This window comes from Dendropsophus ebraccatus, chromosome 8, assembly GCF_027789765.1.
Source record: "Dendropsophus ebraccatus isolate aDenEbr1 chromosome 8, aDenEbr1.pat, whole genome shotgun sequence".
NCBI classification, from domain to species: Eukaryota; Metazoa; Chordata; class Amphibia; order Anura; family Hylidae; genus Dendropsophus; species Dendropsophus ebraccatus.
In genome coordinates, this window is record NC_091461.1 from 75,372,441 (window position 1) to 75,396,866 (window position 24,426).

General features: G+C 42.3%; 1 protein-coding gene across 1 annotated transcript in view; it reads right to left on the reverse strand.

The window, feature by feature from the left end:
- CDHR1 (cadherin related family member 1) overlaps positions 1–16,142 on the reverse strand; it is a 67,001-nt gene extending 50,859 nt beyond the window's left edge. Inside the window, exons 1-6 of the mRNA XM_069979222.1 lie at positions 16,079–16,142; positions 15,192–15,287; positions 2,384–2,529; positions 2,103–2,153; positions 1,163–1,252; positions 845–931 (exon numbers count right to left, since the gene is read on the reverse strand). Coding sequence (XP_069835323.1) covers positions 845–931; positions 1,163–1,252; positions 2,103–2,153; positions 2,384–2,529; positions 15,192–15,287; positions 16,079–16,142 — 534 coding nt within the window. The remainder of the gene's footprint in view (positions 1–844; positions 932–1,162; positions 1,253–2,102; positions 2,154–2,383; positions 2,530–15,191; positions 15,288–16,078) is intronic.
- Between the last annotated feature and the right edge of the window lie 8,284 nt (positions 16,143–24,426).

The following is a 24,426-nucleotide window of genomic DNA, read 5'->3' on the forward strand; positions in this document are numbered from 1 at the left end:
AATATACAAAATAAACAATAATAGCATAGGTTACACACTAGTGAATCCAACCAAATAAAAAGTATAAATAGTAAAGTGACCTGTGTCCACAGTAAATCTATGAAATTCCATATGTGCAACATATACAAGTAAAGTGCTAAGAAATATATGCATAAAGTGCAAGGGTGTGTATCATTTTTCTTTATTGCTCTTGAGGTGCAGTCCATTTCTCTAGTTCCTTTCTTTGTGGTTTATATTGGTTTAGTTTCTGGACCTAGGGACTAGCACTCGAGTACCTTTTATTTCTATGGATAAGTGGTGCCCGCCTAGGTGGCCAATTAGACATCACAAGACAACTTCAGTGATCTTGTGGAGTCCATGCTTCAATGTTCAGAGCTGTTTTGGTGGCACAAGCAAGCTATATTGATTTTAATGTTTTGGATTATCAGGCTTTCCACTTTCGTGTAAAGAAGGGACTGTCTATACTACCAGACATACAGATAATTTGTTAGAAAAACTGTAAAAGTATATATGACGTCAATGAAGGGTTTGGGAAATTGTTAAAATGCGGTTTAACTATATAGGGACATGTTTTGCTGGCTCAGGAACAGGAGTTATAAAGTTTTACAAAGAGTTCTGCTAGTTTATAATTTTTAGAAGCATAAAAAATAGATAGTAGTCAAATTTCTGTATAATAAATTATGAAAATATACTATGTAAAGAGAATAAATGTTTTGTACACGGCATACATTTGTTCCAAGACATTTTTATATAAATTATGACATTATAAATTAAAGGACAATAACATGTCAAAATGTGCTCAATAAGTAAACATAAAACATATGTTATGAAAAAGGTAACTTACCTGTACTAAGTATGTAATACTGCCACCAGAACCTGTGTCTCTGTCTACGGCCTCTACCTGGAATATGCTGCTTTCAGAGGGAGTGTCCTAGAAAACAAAAAATACATTACTGGCAATGGAATCAGTGTGGGTAAAAATCCTCAGGACCGCCCCTCAGCCAGTGTTTAGCACCACCTCCCCCTGCCCCATCAGTGGTGACTGCCACTGTAGACGGAGGCAACAATCTGCTGATGAATCCAGTGGATTCATAATGATAACTATGGTGCGGATACCTCCATCCCAATTGTAAAGCTATGGACAGTGCTTAACTTTATGTACCTCAGGCACATTCACAATATAAGGTGTATTCAGGAACTCTGGGCTCTCATCATTGGCGTCTGTTACCAGAACTCGGACTCTTTCAGATACCTGCAATGAGATCCATAAACATAAAAATACCATAGGCACTTTAAGATTTTTCTTAGCTTCAATCATTGATATACACTGTATGTATACACACACACTGTAAGATAGCTTTATGGGTCACATGACCACCAGTCCTATGCTATTACTTTCTGATGCAATGGTGTTTTGTATTGTGGTCACATGGTCCTCTTTCCTTCAGGTGGTGAATGCTCCCTGCACAGCTATAGAGGGAGGAGCTACAATGGGAGGGAATTAAGGGATTAGGGTGAGTTCACATCCCAATTATGCCTTCCATCGATCACATACATTAGCAACCTGTCAAAATGGCATGACAAAGTACAGAAGTACAAACAGACATGGGCCCCACTAACTTCAATGGCCTAAACACAGTCAGCTTGTGACTAGGTTTGGGTCCTTTCCCCATGTATGTTTTTGTGCACAAAAGTCTAACAGACCAAACATTTGAGTCCGAACAAATACGTATACATGTAGGAAATTACCCAATGATACTAACTGACTATGTTTGGCGCATGAGGTCAGTGAAAGTTTTTATATGTTGCCGTCCTATTTTGACAAGTTGCTGATGTACACATTGCATGAAAGGCACAATTGTGGTGTGAACCCAGCTGTAGTGCAAGGGGGTGGCATAATGAAGTGACTAGTGATGGAGGGTGGGCTTTATAGCAGCAGCCCATGTAAAAAAAAACTCCTCTTGCTCTCCTGCAAAAGGTGAGAAGTGGACATTGGGAACTTATTTACATACTGAAGAATATGCATATTTATTATTATCATATTTAATTTTTCAAAAGTTAAATAGTCCCTTTATTCATACGTATCATGTCTATAGACCCACCTTGTTTATTCCATCTGATATGCTGACAATTGCCTCAATCTCATCTTGTTTCTGTAAGTAACAAAAAGAAATATAATAATAATAATAATAGTCATTCTTTTCAAAGAATAACTAATTCCTGTATGTATGGTCTGATCCTGAAGTTATACTACTGAAGTACATTTGCTCTGATCATGGGAATGTTAATGTAAGATCAGGCAAACAGTGTTGGTAACAGGAAAAAGCTGCATATATCCAAAGACATTCTCTATTGTTTGCAATTTATTATTCCAGAAAGTTACCTCCCGGTCTAGCTCTTCAATCACTGTGACGTTTCCATAGATAGGATCTATAGAAAAGTAGCGTTTTGATCCAGGTTCAAAAGATAAACCGTATATTACTGGATAGCCTTCAGGATCTGTGCCATTCAATGTGTAGATGTGGGTGCCTGGATTGAAAACAAAGAAAATGTATCAGTAGATTAAAAAAAAATACACAAAAATAAGTGATAAAAAATACAATCATTGTGTAATATCATACTGTAAAAACATGTTGATATCTTTTTGTTGGGCAAAATATAACATTAATACAGATTGCAACAGGACAAAAATGGTTCTTTTTCTTTTCTGTTAACAACATAATCCGGGTGGATCTTGTTGTTTTTTTGTTTGTTTTTTGCAAAAGAAACAAACCTTCCTTTCCGTTCACTGTACTACTGCAATCACTGACATAGATCATCATTAGATTCATACATATAAGGTGATTCCAATAACTCCTTATTGCTGCTTTTTTTTAATCAATCAATCAATCAATCAATCAGTTTTTATGAATATATTATAGAAAATAACAACTTTTTCCATTTACAAAATGCTTTATTCAGAAAATGACCTAATTGTCTCCCCATCTCCCATAACCCCAATTTATTTACGCAGCAAAATTAATAAAACATTCCAAAACTGGTACACTATGTTATGTCTGGTATAAGCCTGAGGGGGTGCTGTATGACACATGGAATGGTCATTCTGAGTTTCTGTTTCATATGTCAGTAATTGGTTGATGGCATGTCATCATCACCATGAGATGCAGACCTCCTCTCCCAAAATCAAGCAGGTATTTCAGGTGCAGCTACTCCAGAGTAGTAAGGTATAAAAATCTTACTTAACAGTAAAAACATACAGGACTAAACATAACACGTTTCCAGACTGGACCACTTACTCTATCAGATGCTTGAAGCGAATGTACCATCAGGTACATCGGTTTAAGATTATTACATAGATACATTTTTACTGGTCCCGGTGCAGCGATACCAGTGCTGCAGTCCTTTTTTTGAACCGCAGCTCGTTTCCTGCACGCAGCGCCAGACTATTCCCAGGCACCGGCCCAGCCTGAAGCACCAGAGGCCCACCCGCCCCCAGTGTGACAAAACCCCCTCCCCTCTGTGACACGTCTCCATTAGATTCAACCAGGCTGCAGATCAATAGAAAAACTGCAGCAGCGGCATCCCTGCACCGGCTCCAGTCTATTCATGTAAAAATCTTAAAGCAATGTACAGTACCTGATGCTACATCCGCTTTAATGAACAAATAAGCATGGCAATATTTAAATGTAACAAGCGAAAATGACATCACAACTAGGCAGGTACCAAAACATATATGGACCAAAATAGCAAAAAACAAACACAGAACAGGTACAGTCATATGAAAAAGTTTGGGCACCCCTATTAATCTTAATAATTTTTAGTTATCAAAATTTGGGTTTTTGCAACAGCTTTTTGAGTTTGATATATCTAATAACTGATGGACACAGTAATATTTCAGGATTGAAATTAGGTTTATTGTACTTACAGAAAATGTGCAATATGCATTCAAACAAAATTTGACAGGTGCAAAAGTATGGGTACCCATTATCATTTTCTTGATTTGAATACTCCTAACTACTTTTTACTGACTTACTGAAGCACTAAAATGCTTTGGTAAGCTCCTTGAGCTTTGAACTTCATAGCCAGGTGTATTCAATCATGAGAACAGGTATTTAAGATGGCCACTTGCACGTTGTTCTCCTATTTGAATCTCCTCTGAAGAGTGGCATCATGGGCTCCTCAAAACAACTCTCAAAGGATCTAAAAACCAAGATTGTTCAACATAGTTGTTCAGGGAAAGGATACAAAAGTTTCCACTGTGAGTAACATAGTAAGGAAATGGAAGACCACAGGGACAGTTCTTGTTAGGCCCAGAAGTGGCAGGCCAAGAAAAATATCCGAAAGGCGGAGAAGAAGAATGGTGAGAACAGCCAAGGACAATCCACAGACCACCTCCAAAGACCTGCAGCATTATCTTGCTGCAGAGGGTGTCACTGTGCATCGGTCAACAATACAGCGCACGTTGCACAAGGAGAAGCTGTATGGAAGAGTGATGCCAAAGAAGCCGTTTCTGCAAGCGTGCCACACACAGAGTCACCTTAGGGATGCAAAAGCACATTTGGACAAGCCAGTGTCATTTTGGAAGAAGGTCCTGTGGACTGATGAAACAAAGATTGAGTTGTTTGGTTATACAAAAAGGTGGCATGGTGGTATGATGGCATGGTGGCAAAAAAACACAGCATTCCCAGAAAAACACTTGCTACCCACTGTAAAATTTGGTGGAGGTTCCATCATGCTTTGGGGCTGTGGGGTCAATGCCGGCACCGGGAATCTTGTTAAAGTTGAGGGTCGCATGGATTCCACTCAGTATCAGCAGATTCTTGAGAATAATGTTCAAGAATCAGTGAGGAAGTTGAAGTAACGGCGGGAAATGGAAATTTCAGCAAGTCAATGATCCAAAACACTGCTACAAATCTACTCAGGCAGTCATGCAGAGGAACAATTACAATGTTCTGGAATGGCCATCCCAGTCCTTAGACCTGAATATCATTGAACATCTGTGGGATGATTTGAAGCGGGCTTTCCATGCTCAGTGACCATCAAACTTAACTGAACTGGAATTATTTTGTAAATAGGAATGGTCAAAAAAAACTTCATCCGCCATCCAGGAACTCGTTCTGACCTACAGGAAGCGACTAGAGGCTGTGATTTTTGCAAAAGGAGGATCTACTAAATATTAATGCTACTTTTCTGTTGAGGTGCCCATACTTTTGCACCTGTCAAATTTTGTTTGAATGCATATTGCACATTTTCTGTTAGTACAATAAACCTCATTTGAATCCTAAAATATTACTGTGTCCATCAGTTATTAGATATATCAAACTTAAATAGCTGTTCCAAAAACCCAAATTTTGATAACTAAAAATGATTAAGATTAATAGGGGTGCCCAAACTTTTTCATGTGACTGTAAATAATGAATTGGCACGATTCCACATGTATTAAAAAAAAGTATGGATTAACAAAAAAACAGAAGTTACTTAATACTATCAATACACGCAGTTATCCCATTGGGCACCAGAGATGACAAACGGTATATCCAGTAGGTCTTTCTGTTTATAAGGGACCTATATCTGTTTTGAACATTTCTTGGTATCTGTTTAATAACTGTAAGTACTAAACTTGACAGATCACTCTGATGTTTAAAGTGTCACTGTCATTTTTTTTTTTTTGCAGAAGTCAATAGTACAGGCAATTTTAAGAAACTTTGTAATTGGGTTTATTAGGCAAATATGCCATTATCTGCATTAAAAAAGACTTTCCCCAGCGCCCCCACCCCCCTATTCAATGCTCATTATCAGGAAATCTCAACTCTATTACATCAGTCGAGGAGATAGCCGGGGATGTAGCTGTAAATTAACTCTTTGTTGTCCTGTTTTGGTGCCTCATCTCCCTCAACCCTTCCCCTCTTCATAAGAGAACCATGAAATCGGGGGGAGAGCTTCAAACTGCTTTTTCATGATAAAAATGCATTTTTTGGCTAACAAAACCAATTACAAAGTTTCTCAAAATCAACTGTACTATTGATTTCTGCAAAAATATTTTAAACGACAGTGACACTAAGTAAATAATGTCGGGAAAGACTATGTTTCACAAAGCCGTTCCTGATATTGGTGATTGCATCATCACTTCAATTCGACACGAAGTGTCCCACTGGAATCATTGAGAGCTTAATAAAACACATGAAAAGCAACATGAAAACCACAACAAAATCAGCTCTGCAAATTCTCACAAGCAGATCTCACACTGCTTCTGTATGAGGCTGCTTTTTCAGGGCAGCCTTTGTCCATGTAGACATATTCTAAAAATGTTATGGTGCTAATATACACTCCGCGTTGTGCCTTGCCCCTCTCCTGACCCTCCAAGCTGAGCGTACTCCCTGATAATAACAACCCTACCACTTACCTCTGCATTACAGCAGCACAGTAGTGTAGTGTACTGTACTCAAATGTGTACTGTAGATTGCATCACATATCAATGAAGAATTGCCATAATACTGTATAATAAGTTTGTGCAAAGAGAAGCAATATTTCTCTATTCTTGCACAGTGTTAAATTCTCAAAAACCAACTGGATATTTCCATTAGCCCTCAAGATACATGGCTTGTAGGATGTGTTTACTGATCCAGTCTTATGAAGTATTATTAAAAGTGATATCATTCCCATATCTCTCGCTAAAACAGAAATGTAAACACAATCAATCTAAAATTGTTAAAGGGGTATTCGGTGCGGGAGGCCTTTTTTCACTATGTCCGGGGAGGATGAAAGCAAAGATGTCCACTTACCTTCCCGGTTCCAGTGCTGGGGCCCGCAGTCTTATAAGAACAAGAATGGATATTCAGCCAGTCCTGGCTGCAAAAGGTGGTGTCACTAAGTAATGCACTGCCTGCATTACAGGAAAAGAGACAACAGAGTAGGGAGCTGGTAACTCCATTGCATCTCCCGGTCAGCTAGTATACTGTACAGATACTAAGAAAGTTAATGAATTTGAATACAGAGCTTGGAGAACTGATGGGATCTTGTTTCTTCCTGATTGGTAAACTTGACTGTTATTTTAACAACTGGCTCATTGGATAAATCTCACACAAGGTATATCTGTTTGCAGCTCTATGGATTATAGCACTGATTATTGGTTACCTTACAGCAAAAGGGAGATTTGAAGGGGAACTCCGGATAGGGAAAATTATTTTCTATTAAAAGTTGATTAAAATTTATATAGATGTCATAGATGACATCCAGGAAGTAAAGAAAACTGGCCTCAGTGCCAATCCACTTTGTCTCCTGCTCCCTCTGCTCTCCTCCCTCAGGAGACAGAGATTACATGCCTCTGTCTCACATTGAGTTTGCTTGCTGAGCACAGGCTGATGATGCAGACGGGGGCAGGGCGTGATGTCACAGGATCTTGTTTCTTGTCTCCAAGAGACAAGATTCTGGCCCATCTAGCTTACACCTGAGCAGGCAAGGAGTGACAGAAGCAGCTGCTGCAACTTCACCAATTGTGCAAAAGTCTGCAAAAACTAGGCATAAACAGTATATCCCATGTAACATAATATTGTCCTTATTGTGGTGCTCAACTTCAAAGATAAAAGATTCTTGATCATAATATGTACGCGGAGATGAGAAGAAAAAATAAATAAATTAGATTCAAAAAGTTCTTTACTTTATTGCAATATCTGTGTTACAGGTAGTAACGGTGTGCTGAGGGGGGATCACAATAAAATGATAAAGCACTGCAATCAATTCAGTAACACAATGAAACTGCAATGTGTGAACACAGCCAGGGCCATTTCCAGGCTTTTTGCCGCCTGAGGCAAACCTGGGCTACAGCCACCCTCCGCTGAACAGACAATCACCCCCCCCCCCCCCCCGGGAACCTACCAGAAAGCGGAGTCTGTGGTTGCCAGAGTGCCGGCCCGTTGCTGTGTGGTGGTTCTGGTGGTGGTACGGGGGGGGTGGGGGTGGGTGGCGGGTCATATGCGGAGGGAGGGTGCAGGGTTGTTGGGGGCCTGCAGCTGCCGGTGTGGATTCCTGGGCGGCTATGGGGGCCATCACTGTCGGCGCGGATTGCAGGGGAAGAGGGGAGATAGCCCCGTGCTAGTCGCTGCGCTGTCTCTTTTCTTTCCCCAGCAGCGTCTCCTGTCCCTTGCACTGAACGCTGCTGAGCTGCTACTGGGAGAAGGAAAGAGAGAGCAGCGGCGGTGATAGGTGCCGGGACATTGCTGTGTGATAGCAGTGTCCCGGCACTTACCAGAGCGCAGGGCAACACTCCAGGTGACGTCGGACAGGGAACCCGGCAGTGCGTGGGGATGCCGAGGAGTGCGGGCGGCAAGATGTGTGGTGGGGCTGCGACTGCTGCTGTCATTTTAGCTAAGTTAAACTTAACTAAAATGATAGCGGTGAAGATCTTGCCGCCCCCTGCAGGGGCGCAATATCTGCCGCCTGAGGCGGAATACTCATTCCGCCTCATGGCAGAAACGGCCCTGAACACAGCCTAGATGTTCTGCAACAGTTTAGGGTGTGGAATAGGCAGGATGGAGGACTGAGATGAACAGGTGAGGGAAAGCATTGCATTCTGGAACCTGCAGTACTGTGTACAGCTGATAAACCAGGAAGTACAGCCACACAATACAGAACGAAGCCCCCCAAAACAAATGGATTTTTGGCAGTTTAAAAACTTGGTTAGAGAGGTAAGCAATGCTATATGCTTCTGCAGCAGTTTTTTTTTTACCTTTTACTTGGAGTTCTCCTTTAAATTGAGTCATATGCCCTCAGCTCCGCTGTTTTCCTGTGTATGACTTTGCTGCTTTTGTCCCTTCATATTGGATTGTGATTCTGTTTAAATGCTACCTATTAGTTGTGACTCTGTATAAGGTATTTCTATTTTGGTTTGAAACAATTTTCCTGGTGTTTGACTCTTGGCTAGTATCTGGTTTTGTCCCTGTTTGCTAATTTCGCCCCTGACATTCTTTCCTAGTTGGACTTTCACTGTAGCCTTGGATTTTCCTCCCTGACTGCCCGCACCACTAATCAGAGTAGGCATGATTACCCAGTTGGGGCTGCCACTACAGCACATTGTTCAAGTAAGCAGGGACAATGGGCTGGGGTTAGGTCTAAGCTTACTGTACCCCTACAGCTATACCCTCTGCTTTTGGCTGTACTATGTTATCTATCAGTCCTTGTCATAGCTGGGTGTTAGGAATCTACCTGTGTGTACATAGTACAATTTGTATTGTTTGTTGTGGGTTCACCGCATAGTGTCAAGGGTTTCCCATTCCTGGGTGCCATAGTGCAGGGCTGGTTGGAGCAGGGACCAGAGTGCTCCCACATGCTAGGGGAAGTGTGTGCCATGCTGTGCTGAGTAGAGAAGAGCAGATATTCCTGTACTAAAGTCAGGCCTGAAAAAGGGGTTCTACTTGCTGCTGAGCCAGAGAGAATACATTGGAGGGACAGTTGTGAGAGGGAAAAAAGTTGACCAGATTGTTTAAGATGAGCCAGCAGCTTAGAGCAGAGACTGAAGTGGAACTTCAGAGACGTTCTCTGAAGTGACAGACTGCTCATCAAATCATTGACTTAGACATCCGCGGCCAGTGATTGGATGAGCGGCCTATCACTTCAGAGACCGTCTCTGAAGTTCAACCGGCATCTGCGGACAGCAGGCAGAAGCCAGGAAGATACAGGGGAGTGAGCAGAAGCATAGGGGAGTGTGGAGATGTATATACTTTATTATTTACACTATAGGCAAGGGCTGCACAGACATTGCTAATGATGTCCGTGCAGCCTTGAGACATTTAATAGGCTCTGTAAATGAGCAACAATCTAGCAGATCAGTGCTAGTTTACATTGCTTAGTAAAATGTGTAAAATGGCCCTATGAGTAAGTTGCTTAGGCTAGGTTCACATCTGTGTTGGAGCTTCCTTCAAGGGGCTCTGCCTAAGGTTTGGTTTATTTAGCATACTTTAAATGGACAAAAAGTGCAGCAATTATATACAACAGTTCCAGAGGACAAAAATCAGTAAGTCACATATATTTGCTAGTGCATTATCTATCTATTGTCCTTCACTATCCATCTTAACAATTTATACCAAAGAAAAACCCATAGATCATAGCCATTACAAAAATCAATTCACTTTTCATTAAACTTCAGATAAAATACATTGAAAAATCAAAGCACAGACAGTTTTCATTTATTCCCCCGTTGCCTTTGGAGTAAATAAAGAAAAATGTCTGCTCCTGGCTTGTTTCTTACTTAGGCTAGGTTCACACTGCGTTTATGCAATCTATTTAACGTATACGTTTTATGGAAAAAACTGATGCAAAAAACGGATGCAATTGTGTGTCATCTGTTTGGATCCGTTTTCCATTGATTTACATTATATAAAAAAACAGATAGAAAAAGATGCGTTCTTTTTAAATGTGCGTCAACACTACTTTTCTGTACGCTAAAAAAAACGCATCCGTTTTAATCCGTCTCTATTATATAATGGAAGTCAATGGAAAACCTCCCGCTTCCTTCTATCCTCTTTCTGAGTCACTGCCATACAAAGGTGCATACAAACTAGCTCATATCGAAATGAAATAGTAAAATATCCAACCTACAGTTTTTCACATATATAGAAAAAAAATGTCAGTACTGAATCAATGAATATAAAAGAGGTAACCATTCCACACTGTAAACAGTTAAAGCTGTAAAGTGCAGTATATAACACGTCTAATTTTTTTCTGAAGTACAGTTTTTCACATATATAGAAAAGAAAATCTCGGTATTGAATCCATGAATATATAAAAAGTAACCCTTCCACAGTGTAGGCAGTTAAAGCTGTAAAGTGCATTATACAACACATCTAATTTCATTCTGTGCCTGAAGGCGCATCCCGGATCTGTGATACTTATCAGTGTATATTTGTGAATTTATGGACATCTCAGATGAAGCATTCCCTATATGTGTTTGCATATACATATAGATGTGTGTTCCCTATACTACAATCATATTACATTTACAGAGCGTTAGCCCTGTAAATAAGGAAATCACCAGTAAATCTAATTTTATTGTATAAGGGTAGCTTTACACACACCGTATCGCAGGGGATTTTATGCTGCAGATCTGCAGCAGATCGCCAGCCGATTTGATCTAAATAACAAAACACAGCATCAAATGTGCATCATCAAATCTGCTGCAGATCTGCTGCAGATCCTGTACATGTGAATGCACCCTTAAGCCATGTTCACACAAGGTAAGTTCCGTATTAATCACGGCCATTGTTGCAACGGCTGTGATTAGTACGGAACTTACGTTGTGCTGAAGGCTGATGGAATCCCGTCTGGAGTGTATACACATAGGGCCACATGTATCATCCGGCGGACGGATGATTTTTGGCGGAAAGTGCCGATTTGCGTATTATTTTATACGCAAATGGCCGATTTGCGAATAAAATAATCGCAAATCGGCACTTTCCGCCGAGTACGCCAGGGGGCGGAAAGGGGGCGGAAAGTAGGCGGGAAGTGGGCGGAACGGAGGGCCCAACGGAGGGCCCAAATGTACGCCGAAAACCTACTCCAGTCCTCAGCTGGCGTAGGTTTTCGGCGGTGCGCACCGGCGCGCACAGGATTTATGTACAGGCAGTCCGCCTCTACATAAATCCCCGTACCGCCGGAGCTGCGGGGGCATTTTTAAGTCCGGCGTAAAAAACGCCGGACTTAATAAATGCCTCCCATAGTATACACTCCGGCTGGGAACCCTAGCGACGCCGCAAGAAACTGACATGTCAGTTCACACAATGGAGTGTGGGGCTCCGGCCGCACGGTTCATTGTGAGCAGTGGAGAATTCTGATGCGGGTGCGCACGGATGCAACCGCTTTAGAATCCAGCAGCACTAAAGATTATCTGACTGGTACTGCAGTACAGTCCTTGACAATCTTTTCTGAGACTAGCCGGCCGGTCTTATACAACATGTGAACATGTCCTTAGGGTACGTTCACACGCACAGGAACTGCAGCAGATTAGATGGCACAGATTTGAAGTTGCAGCTTCAAAGCAATTCCAATCTGAGCCATCAAATCTGTTGCAGATCTACTGCGGATCTGCTGCAGATCTTCTGCGCATCTGCTACAGATTCAAATCTGTTGCAGATCTGCTTCAGATCTTGTACGTGTGAACGCACCCTTAAAGTTTTGCTTTGTAGTGTTTCTGGCAAAATGGGTAACAACTAGAGATTTGAATACTGGTGCCTGAATCCATGTTTTCCAGGATATCCCAGGGCGGCATCCAACTACTTCAGCCACCAATATATAAATGCTAAAAGATGGGACTCGAGCATGCTTGAGTTATGCTCATCTCTAGTCATAACCAAGATGGCCATCAGGCCACCTGTCACAGGAATGTTCTCCCAGTTTATCAGACTAATCTGCTGTGTTCCTGTGTGATACCTTTAAAGCGACTCTGTACCCACAATCCTCTCAACCTCTCAGTCCTTCCTCCCCACCCTCCTCATCATTAGGAATGATCCAGGAACATTTACTGCTGTTTGAGCTTTGCACAGGTGTATTAACGATCCAGCCCATGTTCGTTATACACACAGGTGGGGAATAGGAAGCAATCTGCCTGGAGAATTCCTAATGATGAGGAGGGTGGGGAGGAAGGACAGAGAGGGTGTGCCAGCCTAATGCATATACAAATGTAAGCCCCGACCGTTAGACACAGCGCTGCAGGATTAAAAGTTGTTTTTATGACAATAACTGCATCACCTGAAGAACAGACCCCAGGACAGATCTTGGAGTAAAAGCAGCTATAAGAAGGTACAAGTGGTTTGGGGGGGTCAGATTGTGGGTACAAAATTGCTTTAATAGAATAAACAAAAGCCTAAACCTGGTTCAGAATTATTTTTACCTCTGGGGTACAACAGGTAATAATACTATTTTTAATGCTTAGACTGGGAAATGCTCCTTCTCATTTACCTTATGGAGGCTACACAAATGTCCTGGTATATTTTTTTTTTACAATATGGCTTCACACTAGTGTAACATGGACAGATTGGGGGGAATCTAGTCTTACATAAAGCACTGCCCCCATGTCCCATGCCGGATACTAAGAGGCGTGATCTGAAGCTGCTGTACGGCAGTCGCTCTAGAGCTGGTGTATTGATTCCTGCAAGGATGTGTATATCATGATAAATCAGGCAAGGAAGGAGGCCAAACCTCCCCCCCACCTTGTCACACCCCCTTCCTGCACATCAGGCGAGTAGGGCGTACTTTGGAAAAAGGTTCCAATTTTTGCGCAAAGCACCTGGCCTTTTCCTAAACAACACCAGCCCGACATGAAGCACTGGTGATAATCATTCCTCTGTGAGAAGGCTCCATTGATTCTAAAGGAGCTGTATCACAGAGTAGAGGGGGTTTCATCAAACTGGTGGGCAGCGGGCCCGCCCTTAGTGCTTCATGCCAGGAATAGAATGGCGATGTGCGCTGGAACTAGGTGGCAGTTCAAGAAATGGACCGCGGCACCGGCATCCCCATACCAATGTCAGTCTGTTCATGTAAAACAATGTACCTAGTGGCAAAACAATGTACCTAGTGGCACATTCACTTTAATGTCTACAGAAATAGCGCACACATGATTTAAAAAAAATGGCCACAGTGTTTCAGTGGCAGTTAAAAAAAGGAGCATGTTGATTATTGTTGGTCCTAAGTGGGTAAAAACAGCTGGAAAAATCAACAAAATGTAATAAAAAGTCATTTTTTAACTAATTTCAATAACATTGCTCAGGAACAAAAATTACCAAACAGCAGCATGTGAAAGTAGCCTCAAGGTTAAAGGGGAATCTAATCCGCTGATAGCAACCTATTGTGCAAGAGACATACCTTCATACTGGTGGCGTTCTGGTGCAGTTAGGCATTTGCTCCATTAGGAACACTGCCCTGTCATCTCCTCCCTGTCATGGGGGGGGGGGGGGGGGGCGGAGAGGTGCTTCTAACAGTGTCCCAGTGCTCCTAATGGTCTTACCAGACTGTGGAGCAAATGTCTAACTGCCCTGAACGGAGCAGTAACAGGCATACCTTCATCCTCGGCATGTCCTGCTCTATAAGTAGCTATCAGCAGGTTAGATTTGCCTAACCGACTGATAGTTCCCCTTTAAGTGAAGCAGACTGTGTTTTTCTAAATAGACAGCTACATAAAAAGTACACCTCAAAGTATACATTTATTTTATGGTGCAACTATATGGATAATGGATGTCAATGTACAGTATGCCATTCAATATACCAACCAGTGTATTTATATAAGTATCTTCTATGTTGCATATATTGAAATCAAAACCAAACTTGAATGTATCTCATAAAACCATTCTATTAAAAACTATAAACACTGTACAAAGCTGTAACATGCCGAGTGCAGGGCCAAATTGCTTTGAGCTTTCTAGGTAAAGATATATATATATATATATATATATATATAGTGACAATCTGGGGGTTACTCACTTGCTGGGATCGCCATCTCCTGGGCCTGAGACGGTTGGCACATCACAAATTGCAGTCCAGTCAGTGCTGTATGCTTTATACTGACCTCAGTCAGCTGTATTTATCCATTCAAATAACACAAGACATAGGCAACACTGCCAATAAAATAAAACCTGGGCTGTCTAGCCACTGACTACACATTGCAGCTTCCCTAGCTGACTTTCTGAGCCTACTGCTCCACTTGACCAGGTACACTGGTCTCACCCAGACTTGTCTGCAGCTCCCACAGGCCTAGCGCTGCCTGTGTTCTCCCACCCTGGGAGTCTTCACCTGGGAGCCATCACCTGGAAAGCTCTGGAGTCTCTAATAGAGCTCCACCAGGTGGTTTCAGAGCCTCATTAGCTCTTGGACTGGAGTGGAGTATCTGGACCAGGAGCTTCACCTTAACTCCAATTCCCACCCCAGAGGCATAGAACTGCCTCTTACAGTCCCACCATGCCACAAATATATATATATATATATATATATATATATACATATATATATACAGTATATATATATATATATATATATATATATATCTATCTTATAATATATATATTACATATACATACATGTGTGTGCATTCAGTGCCATTCAGTAACAAGAAGCCTCTATTTTCACAACAGTATTATACATTGTAAATTGGCTTCACTTTAGCTAATTGTGACAAAGATACAAGAAAGTAGATTAAAGATTGCACTGACCAATTGGCGTGTCTTCAGGTAGGCTCAAGAGAGCCATGTTCCCATTGGTGCTTCCAGATCCATTGTCAAAAAAGTAGGGAGCATAATTGGTTTGCACTGCAGAACATAAAGATGTACATGATTTACTTGTATGTACCACAGAAGACCAGATTACATTGGTAATAATAACTAAATAGAGACCTCATAAATCAGTATAAAGAGAGACCCTGTCCTCTCGGCCTCTTTGTGCTCTTCGTGCTAAAGTTGATGAGGCTATCTTAGAAGTGATGAGGACAATATACTGTGTGTTTATCATTATTAAAATACTATATATGTACAGTATGTACCCACTATATATAAGTATGCAACCCATATTTACCCTATTTGGAAAAAGTCTATGAGACAGAAAGCCTACAATGTGTTAAATAGCAGAGAAGGGGTGGACATAATATATTAACAACATTGCTTCTTAACACTGTGTGGGTAATTCCTTAAAAGTGAAAATGATTTAACCCCATTTGTGCAGTGCTGAAAATATATATGAGAAAGCACCAAGCAAATGCCAGGCAAAGTAACAACAGCAAAGTATAGAAAGCAATTTGTGTTAGTACATGAATATCTTATAGTATAATCAGAAATTATAAGCCACAGCTGAAAGTCTCTCCTGTAGTTGCCCTGCAGCCTAATAACAACAACCCTATATGTCCGGCATTGCATACTGATACTACCTTCACAATGAATTCTCTATAAACCCAATAGCAAAACAAACTGACCCGTAGTATAGGCCCCTCAATCCTAACAAGCTAAATCCCCTCCCATGTGCTGGGTCGACAAAGACAGATTAGCTTTCCTGTTCTGTCAGCGTCTGGTTTTCTTTCACATGTTGGAAATAAGGTAATTTCACTTACCTGCTAGGCAAACATGAAGCAGAGACAAAAGAGAAGATGTTGTAAAGTGCCAGACATACTTCATCGCCAAGGGCAAGACCTGTCACTTTCTTTCCTTGTGGTTTGCTATAATTTTATTTTAAAGCTCTGCAGTGGTTGGTGCCATTCAGGACAATGTAAGGACTCTCTATGCAGGGGGAGGTAACAGATGCTAAGATGCTAATCCGATGACACGTCTTATTTTTCTCCTGCCTACTATCTAATTAGACCAATTAACTTGCGAGGAGCTGAGGGAATTCTATTTTTTTTTTAAGTAAAGAAACTGCCCAACTCCGAGTCTGTATAGTAAATTATTGTACACGGATGGGATTTTACTACTGAGTACTGATAAAATGATTACCTATAGTGTAAGTGTGTGTGTGTGTGTGTGTGTGTGTGTGAATTTTGCATCTCAAATTAGTTAATAGTGAAAAAAGAAACTATGACTAGTTATACTGTAATGTTCATTTCAATTTTATTCATGCATTAGGCCAATCTAAAAAAATAATAATAATTCAACACCTGGGAAAGACATAAAGTGAACAACTTTTTTAACATATTTTACATTTTCTTTTAGTTCTTACTTTCAGATTGTACTGAGATGAACCAGGAGAAGCTGGATTCAGCCCAAGGACTGCCTGGAAAACATCAATACAGCCATGATTGTTCATCTCTAGTGTCAACCAATATGGACCCACTACAACTCCTTACCTACAACTTCTCACCTACAACTCCTTCACGACAACATAGTACATTAAGGCTGTTTTACATGGCCTGACGATCAGTGCTTGCTTATAAAGCCTTCACAAGACTCAATTAATTGAACAACCTCTTAACTTCCTAATAATCGTCTGCATTACCAATTATTTTAATACCAACACAAAAGATGCGATCAGCAGGCGAACACGAGATTTCTCATTTGTTGGCTAATCATTGGCCTTTTACACAGGCTGATTATCGGCTGTGAGGGTTCCTTTCTGCTGAAAATCATCTCATGTAAAAGAATTCTAACTTAGGCTCCATATCATAAGTTTACTTTCTAGGCAAGGGGATTAAACAAGGCGTAGCTGGCAATAGGGAAAAAACAAAACAAAAATCATGCTGGTCGCTTACCAAATTTTAAGACTAGTTATAATGCACTTATTCCATGTGATGCTGTCAGAGAACACAAAGCTAAGTAAGCATGTGTATGGATGAGTTTAAAGCAATAGCTGTTGGCTAAATGAACTTTTGGTTGATGGGCCGGCATCAGCACAGGGCTTACCCGGACACACAGGGAGCAAAAGTGGCAGAATTCTGCCAGCCTCCCTGTCATAATGACAGTCTATGGGAGGCTCGCGCTCCTCCTCTCTTCGCGCTAAAGAATATTCATGTTCATTCTTCAGCACGAAGAGAGGAGGCACGCGAGCCTCCCATAGACTATCATTATGACAGGGGGGCTGGCGGCATTCCGTGTCAGAAAATTTTGCCACAGAATTCCGCCACTTTTGCTCTGTGTGCATGTAGTGTCATAATAAACAAATAGGTCACACCATTGCTGGCATTTACAATCATGATTTCACCCATTATCTTTAAAAAAAAAAACAACTAAATTTATTGTGTGCATACACACAAAAGAGAATCAGCTGTAATAAATCTTTTAATTTCTTTGTTCTATGTCAGGTAGCAGTCAGGGAAGCTAAGTACTAAAACTTGCATCTTTAAAGCGACTCTGTACCCACAATCTGACCCCCTAAACCAGTTGTACCTTCGGATAGCTGCTTTCAATCCAATATCTGTCCTGGGGTCCGTTCGGCAGGTGATGCAGTTATTGTCCTAAAAAACAACTTTTATACTTGCAGCCCGTGCCAAACGGGAGTATCTGTGCCCTAACTTTGCACCACCCCTCTGTCCCTCCTCCCCATCCTCTTCATTATTAGGAATGCTCCAGACAGATTGCCTCCTAATCCCCACCTGTGTCAGCCCGACACATGGGCTGGATCGTTAAGGACCTGTGCAATGTTCAGCATGGAGAAAATGTTCCAGTGGCATTTCTAATAATGAAGACAGTGGGGAGGAGGGACGGAGGGGTGGTGCAAAGTTAGGGCACAGATACTCCCGTTTGGCACGGTGCTGCAAGTTTAAAAGTTGTTTTTTAGGATAATAACTGCATCACCTGCCGAACGGATCACAGGACAGATCTTGGATTAAAAGCAGCTATCTGAAGGTACAAGTGGTTTGGGGGGAGTCAGGGGGGAGTCACTTTAAGAATACCTAAAACCCAACTTTAACCCACCCCGAAGGAAGTCCAGAAGTTGGGCAGTCAGGTTTTGTACTGTAAAAGTTTAGTTTTTTAAGTTTTCAAGTGCCATAGGAAATGAATGCATAGTCAAGGCTTGTCCCTGTTCTGAAGGGCATTGATCCTTGGGGAAGAGTTCTTTGGCCTATAGGAGAAGAAATATATTTTCTGGTATCTTTTCAAGTGTTGAAAAGGTGTTTTTGGGATAGCCACAACACATTTAATCAGAGGGAACAGAAGATAAAATCTAAGTTTATGGATTGTTCCCCTGATCTCAACTATTCCAACTGTGACCATTTTGTCAATAGAAATACAGCTGTAAGTGGAGATTTCTCTCTTCCCAGGATATTATCCTTTAGGTTCGATTTGAGAGAAGATACAATCTAGTGTTATTTAGACCACTGTGATAGTGGAGAAAATCTTTTGTTTGTTTGTTTTTCAGATCTACAAATGACCTTTTAAAGGAGAAGTCTGGGATCCGTAAAGTTTTTATTAAAATAGCCAGGGAGGAGGTGGTTGAACATATCAAACAGGCACTTTCCTCCTTGGTTCCAGCGCAGGGGTCTGCTGTCCCACCACTCCGGTTCCCGATTCCCTGGTTGCTTCCTGGTCTGAGCAGGAAGCTGGGACGTGATGTGTCAGGCTGGCTCAGCCAGTCAGCTGTCAAGGCGGGACTTCTCCTTCTCCTTCAGAATGTTCTAAGTCATGTGAAGTTTGAGAATCTCTGTACTATATCCCTGCTGGCTTCAGTTTGGAAGGAGTGCACCACAATATGACTGATATATGTGTAAATGAGTTGTTTCATGGTAGCATGAGATACCCGTATTCAACTGAGTGGATACATCAAAGACTAAAATCTGCAGGCAGGCAGGCAGGCGAGGGTTGGGGTGGTAAATAATAAACATGTAAACTCACCCCTCTTTGTGCCCCCGTTGCGCCACTCTAGTGTCGTGACTCTAGCGCCACTCTATTGTCCCTTCCAACAGCAGCATCATGACCTGGCTGAGCGATTGCCCCCTCAGCCAGTCAGTGACTGAGGCGGTGTCCTGTCCCAGTCAATGATTGGCTCAGCGGGCAATAACTCAGCGGGAGTCATGATGTTGAAGCTAGCAGAGCTTCAGGACCCCAGCTGTGGTGAATGGGAGCCCGGAGCGGCGCTACGAGGCTCGAGTAGGGGTGTTTACATGTTTATTATTTTCACCCTCGCCTGCCTGACGATTTTAACCTTAGTGGGACTTCTCCTTTAATAGTTTAATTTTTTTGTGATAACTGGAAAGGACCCAATCCCGAGTCTGCCTTGAATGGAACTGACTTCTTGCTAAAGCTTAGATACAGGCTGTCAGACTCCCCATCAATTTCATTTTTTTTTCAATTGTATAGAAGGTTCTTGCTTTGGAGAGCAGTATTTCTGCTATTAGAGATGATTTAGCCTCTAAATCGAAAATGATTGATAACTGTTTTACCCAGCCTATACTGTATGTAGGAGAATTTCATATAGATTTTCCTCTAGACTTGTAGGAACATGTCACATTGTCTTAAAGGTTGGTTATTACATTACTCTACTAGATCAGCAAAAAAATAACAATTTTTAATGTAAAATGATTGGACTGGAAAAATAATCTTCTATATATTGCATACTTATTACAGTGTCCACTTCTGTTCATTTGACCCCATTTCAGAGCAGTAACCTAATTTCAGGTAAGAGTTACTTCTTGGTCCTCATTGGCTTGTCTGCACAATAGCAGGAATCACATTATCCAGGTAATAGGATTTTTTAAACAATTCAAACAGAAAAGTCGACTTCAACTTTGAGTGATCTACTAAAACATGGCTGCTTCCTTCAAAATGCAGCACCACACCTGTGCATAGACGATATGCTGTTTTTTAACTCGGATACCTTTGAAGTGAATAGAGTTAAAGGTACTCTGGAGTAGAGATGAGCGAACCGGACGAGGTTGGGGTTCGTATGAACTTGAACTTTCGGCTTCTGATTCCCGCTGTCTGCCCGCTCTGTGGAGAGGGTGGATACAGCCTAAGGACCGCCTGGAAAACTGTGATACAGCCTAAGGCTATGGCTGTATCCCAGTTTTCCAGGGTGCTAGAAGCAGTCTGAACTAATTTCCCTGATCTTTTTTTTTTTTAAAGGGAATAAACAATGAAGAAAGACAGCACTTCGAAAGTGAAAAAAACTCTGTGGCTTTATTTACACTCCTGCAATGTTTTGGCTATACACACTATCCTTATGCAGGGCATCACAATCAGTAAAATTAGTGCTGCACCTGCTTCTGGCCATTCAGAGATGGTGGATCACTCAGGTGATTGGGGGATCCAGCCAAGCCTCCAATGTGAGACACAAGGGGGATAGCAGAAGGAGGAGGAGACAAATGGTGGCACCTAGGTGGGGCTTCATGGCAGTTGGGCCATTTCTCCTCTGGGCAGTGACAGTTGGGCTCTATCTCCCAGGTGGGTAGAGGGCCTAACTATCATGAATCCCCACCTAGGTGCCACTGTCCACTAATGAAATGAAGTGATTTTAGAGCAGAAAGAAGACACAGACAGTTGTTACACAGGTATATAATGAATGTGCAACATCTAGGTTTCTGGATGGTTTGGAGAACTTCACATAGAGTAAGGGGGTTGGGGGTGACAATTGACAATATCACTTTAAGTCAACAGTGAACATGATTAGGTTCTTCTTTATTGTAGAAGTTGTAGTTTTTTATTGACTGTATTTTGACCTTTCTGTAGATTATCTATTTGTTCAGGTACTTTTACATTTATGATGGTATGAAATAATCCTCTTTTTTTTGCTAGAAGCAGTCTGAAGTAATGTCCCTGGTCTTTTGCTTAAAGGGAGCAAACAATGAAGAAAGACAGCACTCCTGCAATGTTTTGGCTATACACACTAGCCTTATGCGGAGCCCATTTTCTCTTTGCTTTTGTGGGACTGTAATAACAGTTTGGATCATGAGGACTTCCCTAATGGGATAGAAATGCATTGGGACGCAGCCATTGTAGATTATAGGGTTTAACTAGGGACCTTAGGGGTGAGAGTGGTGGAGTCACCTTTATTAGGATGGGAGCTCTGTGTGGAGGGACATATTGATGGTCTAATAGGGCAGTTTCAGGGATCGGCTGCCCTTTGTATGTTTATGTTACCTTTCACTCCCAAAGAACTATGCCCACAGTGGATTTATACCCGGATTTATACGAGTTTACATGTTAATCTGGAGGTTTGATGCTCTCCCCAATGTGAATACTTTCTAATCTGCAACGATTGGGGTAAGATTTAGTATTAGAAAGATTAGTACTTTTTTTTTTTTTTGGGGGGGGGGGGGGCTTCATGTATTGATGGATGACTTTAAAGCGACTCTGTACCCACAATCTAACCACCTTAAACCGCTTGTACCTTCGGATAGCTGCTTTTAATCCAAGATCTGTCCTGGGGTACGTTCGGCAGGTGATGCAGTTATTTTCCTAAAAACAACTTTTAATCCTGCAGCGCTGTGTCTAACGGCCGGGGCTTACATTTGTATATGCATTAGGCTGGCACAACCTCTCTGTCCCTCCTCCCCACCCTCCTCATCATTAGGAATGCCCCAGGCAGATTGCTTCCTATTCCCCACCTGTGTGCATAATGAACATGGGCTGGATCGTTAAGACACCTGTGCAAAGCTCAAACAGCAGTTAATGTTCCTGGATCATTCCTAATGATGAGGAGGGGGGCGGGGAGGAAGGACGGAGAGGTGGTGCCAGCCTAATGCATATACAAATGTAAGCCCTGGCCGTTAGACACAGCGCTGCAGGATTAGATCTTGGATTAAAAGCAGCTATCCGAAGGTACAAGTGGTTTGGGGGGGTCAGATTGTGGGTACAGAGTCGCTTTAAGGATGAGTAGTTAAAAGTTAAATTTTATTACTGGAATTATATACTCTTGTCAGTGAAGCAGTTTTGGTTGGTATAGTGAGAGTATACTATGGTCATTTTTTTCGCCTGGCTTCTAAAGATGCGCGGACATCGGCATCTGCGCTCGATCGTGATGCCTGTGATCCCGGGTGCATAGTTGCGATCTTGGTAATATCCGGCCAGGGTATTCCAGGGAATTCCAGATCGATTCCCTGGAATATCCTGGCCAAAGGGTGTTGAAAGCGGCTATCATTTAGCCTAAACTTAAATAATATACCAACAGCTGTCATTACAATGATGGCCGCCAAAGTATATTAAGCAACAGCCGTTATTTGGTACTCAAAATGATGGCTGTTATTTTGAATATCAAACAATGGTTATTGAAAATCATTGTGTGAACATTGCCTAACAGCGAAGGCTGGATTCACATTGGTTTTTTTGAAACATATATGTTTCATAAAAAAAAAAAAAAAAAAATGAATGCAAAAACGGATGTAATTGTGTGCAATCTGTTTGGATCCATTTTTCCAATTGACTTCTATTATAATTTTTTTTTAAAAAGGATCAAAGTGTTTTTTTTTTTGTTCTTTTTAGCATCCACAAAAACATGGTTGACCATGTTTTTGTGTACATTAAAAGTAACCATTTAAAAATGGATATGTGGACTTCCGGTTCCGGCGCGGGGATGTGAGCTGCGTCTTGCAGGAGCTCCCACAACGGCCAACCTTCACCGCAAGCAACCGTCTCCTGAGACGACCGACCGGCAGCCCCCCACCCGCGTGAGCGGCTGCAGCAGCCGAAGATGGACAAATTTGTCCAAAAAAGTGCCCCCAAGTCACATACCGCAGCGGGACAGCAGCCGGAGGCGCCGCGCGTCCTTTCCAACATGGCGCCGACCGCCGAATCACAGGAGCAGACGGCCGCACAGCCTCCCTCACAGGCATCAGAACGGGTAACGGTCCCCCCGGCAGCGCTGCCAGCTAATGAGACGGGGGTCGCTCAGCAGGTCCCTGCACCTCTAACAGCGGCACCTCAGGTAACAGCCTTTGATTACCGGCAGCTAGCAGCCGAAGTGGCGCGTTTAATGGCACCTGAAATCCACAGGACAGTGGAGCAGGCTCTTAAAGAAACATTGCAGCACATACAAAGTGAGGTCACCTGTCATGCATCACGCATTACTGAGCTTGAATCCAGAGTGTCCATGTTGGAAGAGGACAATAAGGACATGCATTCTAAGATCCAGAATATGGAACAGCAGATAAATAAAACTGGGACTAAACTAGAAGACTTGGAGAATCGCTCCCGTCGTAACAACTTAAGGGTGGTGGGAGTCAGTGAGAAAGTGACCCAAGCTGAATTGCAACGTTTCTGTGAACGGGACCTTCCCAAAGCATTGGGATTGCATCACCCATGCAGAGTGGAGAGGGCGCATAGGTTGGGGCCGCCGCCTGAGAGCAGGCCATCTACTCCAGACTACGCACAGCAAAGACCGAGGCAGGTGATCTTTAAATTACTTGACTATAATGACAAGACTGAACTACTACGCGCTTTCCGCAAGCGCAGAGAACCGCTTGTATTCCACCGCAAACGTCTCTTACTGTTTGAGGATTTCTCAGTGGACGTCACGAAACGCAGGAGGGCGTTCAGCACTATTTGCTCATCTTTGTACAAAGCAAACAAGAGGTTCCAGCTGCAGTATCCGGCCACGCTGCGGGTCTTTCATAATGATGGCTCTACCTCAACCTATATGTCCCCGACAGAAGCAGCGGCAGCATTAAACCTGGAAACCCCCACTGCGACACCCAGGTCTCCACGGCAACAGAACCGCCACCGCTCTACATCGCCTATGGAAGCCAGAGCAACATCACCTGCGAGAAGTCGCTCAGGCACAGCCAGGTCCAGGGCAGACCGGAAGAAACGCAGACGCTCTGCGGGCCATCGCTCCCGCAGCGACAGATCATCCTCACCAGATTGACTGGACTTAGGGGCTAAGTAATTTTACTGTTCGTTGGTCCTATTCCCCTACTCCTCCTCATACTTAAGCTCTTTCTGAAGCTGAACAGGTACTCACTGGCTGACTAGATGTGACATCAGAGTGACCACACTGCCCCTTCCACCCCTTTTCTGGTCATGTCCCATTGTGTTA